Source organism: Seriola dumerili, unplaced genomic scaffold (assembly GCF_002260705.1).
Source record: "Seriola dumerili isolate Sdu_G_001 unplaced genomic scaffold, Sdu_1.0 BDQW01000056.1, whole genome shotgun sequence".
Classification (NCBI taxonomy): Eukaryota; Metazoa; Chordata; class Actinopteri; order Carangiformes; family Carangidae; genus Seriola; species Seriola dumerili.
In genome coordinates this window covers 1,496,783-1,503,326 of record NW_019174311.1, presented here as the reverse complement: position 1 = coordinate 1,503,326, position 6,544 = coordinate 1,496,783, and the positions used below count along the sequence as shown (strand labels likewise).

Sequence of the window (6,544 nt, the reverse complement as noted above, 5' to 3'; positions counted from 1 at the left end):
ATAATATTATAAAGAGATGGTCTAGACCTACTCTATTTGACAAGTACCTTGAGTGGTGGAAAGTAAATAATTTACTCTAAGTACTGTACTTAAGAAAAATTTTGAGGTACTTGGACTTTACTTAAGTTTTTCCCCTTTGAAAAAAAAAAAAAAAAAAATGAATCAGTCAAATTCATATTTAATTTTGTTTATTGTGAGTTTTGTCTCTCTTTTGAAAAATGAATCAGACTCAAATGCAAGTGTAGCAAGGTATAGAGAGTCTGTGACCACGACAACAAAAAGAGCAAAAAGAGAGAAAGAGAGAGAGAGAGAGAGAGAGACAAAACAACAGCAGCTAAATAACAAGCTACAATATACTATTATATACTATATTGAATATCCCAGAGAATCGTGCAATAAAAGTCGACATGAAGCAACAGATTTCCTCAGTTAGCATCATCATCATAAGAACAGTTGTCTACCTAATTACTAAAGACAGTAATAACAAGACTCAGCATCAAGACCAAACCAAGCTGCTGCAATAAACAATCAATAAACCTCATGAGACAATTCAATGAAATAGTGTTCCTGCCAATATGAAGTTCATTCTGTCTGAACGTTACATCAAACTCTTACAGAACGACCTCTGCATCAATTCCAATATCATGATTGATGTTCATCAGTGCTCCACATCTGCAGTGTCAGCACTGGGCATGAAAGCACCAAACTCCTTTATCCCCTGCTCTCCTCTTCAATCTAGACTCATAACGTTAGTGAGTGGATGCAGCTAAAAAAATAAGACAGGTTCATATTTTCTATGACTGGATAAACAGGGATATAACCGTAAAACTAGTCTGAGTGAAGGAGGCAGACAACCACAAGAAGGTGATTCTAGTTTTTCAAATGTATTGAAAAGTAAAAACTGATATTTCACATTGACACAAGTATTCAGACAGTTTATTATGACTCTTTAAATGTAGCTTGGGTTCCTCCATTTCTCTGGATCATCTCTGAGATATATCTACACCTTGACTGGAGTCTGCCTGTGGTAAACTCAGCTGACTGGGACATGATAGGACTCTGAGAATGAGGGAAACCAGATTCTTTGGTCTGATAAAACCAGGACTGAACTGTTTGGTCTCAGTTCTAATAGTCTAGAGGAAATATTAGAAAATATTAGAACTGGTCCTTCTGGAAGTTTCTCCCCGGATTTTAGCATAAAACTGCAACATAAAAACGTGAAGACTTTCTGAATGAACTGTAGACTCATCATTTTTTTAAACTTTAAACTTTTATATGTGAGATATTCAAATGTGTGGGAATAATTGTGGGAAATGTACAGCAATTAATTTATTTATAATGTATTAATATATAAATCAGGGGGAAAAATTTGGAGGAAGGTGGAAACAAATTTCTACAGTTTGTATTATTATTATTATTATTATTATTATTATTATTGTTGTTGTTGTTGTTGTTGTTATTATTGTTAGGATCAAACAGAAACTGTGGGCCTGATGGGCCCTGTTCCTGCAGTCACTGAGGATCTCTCTCAGTCAATCAGTTTTTCTTCTTAAATCCCTGAGCAGGAGTAAAAGAGTGTTTATCTTTCACTTGAGTATAAATACCGAAGCATTATTTCAGAGGGGACCTGTGTCCTGTGAGCAGGTGGGAGCAAAGTGAAAAACATGGCAGATATCTGGTCGGGATCAGGATCAAGGCTGTTGATTTGTTATTGCCTGTATAACCTTGTCCTTTTTTGTTTTGTAGGCATCTCCACTCTGAACACAGTCATGGTGACAGGAGCATTGCTCAGTGGAGGGTCCAGCAGGACATTGTTCAGTGCATGGAGAGTCAGGTGGGAATTAGAAAGACCTGGAAGGTCTTCAACCACACTGTAAAGGTCATGTTAGTGTGACTTCAGCTCGACTTCCTAAACTGTTTCATCGTGTCAGTGGTACGGGAACTGACCCTCCCCCACCAGTGCAGTTTCTTTAATGCAGGGTTGTATTTGGTCTGAATTCCAAATGAATATAAATAGAGAAATGACAGGAGCAGCACTGACTGCTGTGTTTATACAGATTTGTGTAGTTTATACAATTTAAAATAATGTGTGATGATGTTTATTCATGTAACTACTCTGCATTAGTGACTGCAGAAAATACTGAGAGGTTCAGACTGTAAAGTCAGGGTGTGAAGGTCAGCATGGTGGGTGGTGGTTAGCTCATCCTGCCTCATACTAAGATTTAGTTGCCTGACTTTAACCATAACTACGTATCTATACCAGATAGCTGCTACATGGAAGAAATGCTCAAATATAAACAGGCCCTGAGCATTTTACATGTCACAGAAAAATTTTAACAATACATGAGGTCAGGGGTTGAGGTGTGCTGGCCTTTCTCTTTAGCTTTGTACTGAAATGCAGAGTATGTGACTTTTTCTGCCATTTCAGGACTCAACAATTACAAAAGACAGGATTCCTCCAGTGTCAGTTGTTCAGGGTTTGTTTTGTTTTTTTTACCAGGAGCTGAATTATACACTGAGGTCTCCGCTGACCAGATGGTTATAACCAGTAACACTGAATAAAGCAGTTTCAATTAAAAATCAGTGTTTCTCTGATAACTTAAGATCCAGACGTTCGATGACTAAAATCACCTGGTTCAAATATACAGTTAAAAACCAAGATCCAAGATGTTAACAATGTGTGGTAAACTTCTGGTAGACAAACACAACACTGACAGGTGTAGAGGGGATAGTAACATTTGGGATAGACATTTTAATGTCCATGCACCGCTCTAGAGATCCATTTGAACATCTCACTCCCAGACAGGAAGTGAATTCTGTCTGACTGAAGATAATCTGGGCAGCATTAGTTTAGGGCACAGACCACATCAGGTGAACCTCCTCCTAAGGACTAAGGACTAACAAACTCTTGGTCTCGAGTCGTGAGATCACAGCTTTTAAATTCACGTCTCTTTTTTCAGCTCATCCTGGAAAAACAGAAACTCATTGCAATGCAACTTCACCTCCACCTGTCCCAGCACAAACACAGTGATCTGGTATGTCTCTGCTCTCACTTTTTCTCTCAGCTTGATTAAATCATTTAGTGTTTCAGATTTAAAGAAAGCAAATGAAACTGTGGGGTTAAGGACCACCTCATCATTGTGTGCAGAAGGCTGTTTCCCAGTGGCCATACACCCTTCCTCTGTTCCTGCCACAGCCTCAGGTGTCAGATGGAGACAGAGTGCAGCAATGGTGCATTAGACATGCAGAGGAGTTGTCCCAGCATGGCTACACAGCTCCTTCTTCTGCCAACCTTCTGCCAGGTAACACAAAATATTAGAGCAACAACACAATCAACTCCACTCTCTGTGTGAAGGCACCTGCTGACTGTAGCGTTTAACTTAACTGAATTACATAATCATATTAGGAAATCACATTAATTGATTCATTTCACTGATTAAACTTCATCCAACCACAAAGCTGCACCGAAATGTGACATTTTCAATAGATGAAAAATGACAAATAGAAACTATTAGATTACAGAGAAAAGGTTTTTATTAAAACCAGTAATTTTATCAGTTTTATGATAATTTGTCATCTCAGTGGTTACACTGGAACTGCTCATCTGTGATCTGATGTTTATACAAATGAACATTTTGCTGCTTCTCGTGAACATTTGATCACACCCACTGCCACACTGTGGCAGAGGATCAACTGAGTCCTATGTGTTTGATGAAAGGCTATTGTTGTACAGATTTGGTCCCCAGCATCGAGTGTTACAAATACAACAACATCAGGCCTCCGTACACCTACGCCTACTTGATCAGATGGGTGAGTCTCATTTAGGGGTGGCTTATATAAGATCCATCCACTTATCTGTAAAGATGGTCTGTTATGATTGTTGTATTTTGACAATGAATGATTGTGTGTGTGTGTGTGTGTGTGTGTGTGTGTGTGTGTGTGTGTGTGTGTTGTTTTCTGACTTATTGTCTGACCTGTTTTCTGATTTGTGGTGGACCTGCAGTCTGACTTGCAGTCTGACATCTCTGACTTGTTTTCTGGCTTGTCTGACTTGTGGTCTGACTTGTTTTCTGACTTGTCCTACTTGTTGTCTTATCTGTTATCTGACTTGTGGTCTGACTTGTCAGATTTGTTTTCTGACTTGTTCTCTGACTTGCTGTCTGACTTATTGTCTGCCTTGTTGTCTGACTTGCTGTCTCACTTGTTGCCTGACTTGTCTGACTTTTTTTCTGACTTGTCTGACTTGTGGTGTGACTTTTTTTCTGACTTGTTTTCTGACTGGTTGTTTGACCTTTTTTCTTGTTGACTTGTTGCAGTCTATCTTGGAGTCTCCAGACAAACAGCGCACTCTGAATGAGATTTACACCTGGTTTACCACCATGTTCTTCTACTTCAGACACAACACTGCCACCTGGAAGGTTTGACTTACCTCAAATACACATTCACTCTGATTCCTGATGAAAAAATATGTATTACACTGCTGGAGAATGATGACTAAATCATCTACAGTATGAACACTGTACATGTGACACATGTTCTCTTAATCACATTGGAACAATGACAGAAACAGTTCACTGTACATTAAGTCCATTTTATTTGCTTATGTTAACATCTCACATTTTCACATGTTCCAATTTGGTGAAATGTTAGTCAGCATCGTTGCTTTGACTTTGTTGACTTTGTGGACAGTCGTGCTGATTGAAGGACAGTTGTTCTGCAGAGGACAACATGGAGGAAGGGATTCTGTGTAGTACTCATTGATGGCTGTTAGAGAAACAACTGATCAATCACAGCTTTGTAGATACGGATGAAGAATGAAGTTGTAATCATGCTACATAGATAGTTAGCTAGTTAGCTATACCTGTTGTATCTCCAGCCATTAGAAATAGCAGCAGGAAAATGGAGATGAGCACAGATGCGATGTTTGAAGCTGTACAGGTTGTTGTATATCCACTTACATAAATAACAACACGAACAATCGACCACTGCTGCCACAGCTTCTGTCTCCACCAAAAATGTTGGGACAGATACGTAATTTGCTGTTGATTGGACAAAACAAAACAAAACTCATCCAACATGAATGGGTCAGACTGAAGGAGTGAATGGAAACAAAGTGGCACTCACTGATTATTAGGCTCTCACTACAGAGAGGTGAGCGCTGATCAGCTGAAGGGTTAGAATGGATGGTAGATGTGGGAAAAACTCCTTGTTAATGATTTGCAAGCATTAACATTACCTGACAACTCAGTTTCTGTGTGTGTGTGAGACAGGGCAGAAACTGGTCATCAGAGTATCTCCCATGTGACTTAAACGCTGTTACACGCCATTGTCCTGTCGCCTAGTAATGTATTTAAATGATGGTCATATTACAGACAATTTAACATACCAAAAACAACAACGAAAAAAGTAATGTGGTTTCTATCAGAAGAGAACACCTTTTACCTTCTATGACAACAGAACTTTCCTCTCCTACCCAGAATGCAGTGCGTCACAACCTCAGCCTACACAAGTGCTTTGTACGAGTGGAGGGAGGAAAGGGAGCTGTGTGGACAGTGGATGAAACCGAGTACCAGAGGAGGAAAGGACAGAAGTATCACAGGTACAAACATCCTCACAACAAACACTAGGAAGGTTTGAATGTGGATCAGGTCTGTTCCTTCAGCCAAAGGAAAGGAGAAGAGGAAGTAGAAAGTGAATGAGGGGATAAAGAAGGAAAGGAGGAGGTAGGGAAGGTATAGCAGAGATAAAGAAGAAATTTGAAATTCAGTTCCATTTTAGATTTAGCATACTATAATTCAGTATCAAATATCTGTTGATAAAAATAAAGAGTGAAGTGAAAGTACAGTCAGTGTGTATGTGTCTGTGTGTGTCTGTGTGTGTGTGTGTGTGTGTGTGTGTGTGTGTGTGTGTGTGTGTGTGTGTGTTGTTTTCTGACTTATTGTCTGACCTGTTTTCTGATTTGTGGTGGACCTGCAGTCTGACTTGCAGTCTGACATCTCTGACTTGTTTTCTGGCTTGTCTGACTTGTGGTCTGACTTGTTTTCTGACTTGTCCTACTTGTTGTCTTATCTGTTATCTGACTTGTGTGTGTTTGCCTGTCACACGAACTGTGTGTGTTTTCAGGGACTGTCCTGTCAAGTGGCTCACATCCTACTCCCATCACTGTCCAGAGGATCACTGAACACCAGCAGGTGGCAGCACTGAGTTGCTGGATCATATCCATGTGAAGTGCTAATGAAGAACTGAAAACATTTGTTGACATTTGTATTTTCTGTTATTTTCAAATGGCTTGTTAAACGTGGTTGTGCTGTTTGTTACGTAAATGTGGTTTGTTCACATTCCTGAGTTTTAATTAAAGTTAAGTGTAAAATAAATTAAACCAACATTTGTGGCTGTCCTGTCTTCTGCCTGATTTTACCCATTCATGAACTGGTAGCTCCATTCAGTCAGTAGGTCACAGGTCAAACACGTCATCACACAGAAACCCTCTTCCTGCTGAACAGAGAACATCTTCCTACACTTTGTTAGATCTATGACGTTGACT

General features: G+C 39.5%; 1 protein-coding gene across 8 annotated transcripts in view; it reads left to right on the top strand.

Moving 5' to 3' along the window:
• Positions 1-6,340, top strand: part of LOC111219161 (forkhead box protein P1-like) — a 23,682-nt gene extending 17,342 nt beyond the window's left edge. For 6 of the 8 annotated variants that reach the window (XM_022741765.1, XM_022741760.1, XM_022741758.1 and 3 more), the window contains 7 exons: positions 1,747-1,834; positions 2,961-3,035; positions 3,149-3,302; positions 3,734-3,810; positions 4,317-4,418; positions 5,478-5,599; positions 6,124-6,340. In XM_022741765.1, the coding sequence (XP_022597486.1) occupies positions 1,747-1,834; positions 2,961-3,035; positions 3,149-3,302; positions 3,734-3,810; positions 4,317-4,418; positions 5,478-5,599; positions 6,124-6,181 (676 nt within the window). In that variant the 3' untranslated portion in view covers positions 6,182-6,340. The remainder of the gene's footprint in view (positions 1-1,746; positions 1,835-2,960; positions 3,036-3,148; positions 3,303-3,733; positions 3,811-4,316; positions 4,419-5,477; positions 5,600-6,123) is intronic. The other 2 variants (XM_022741762.1, XM_022741761.1) reach the window with 2 other exon arrangements.
• The last annotated feature ends 204 nt before the right edge of the window (positions 6,341-6,544 follow it).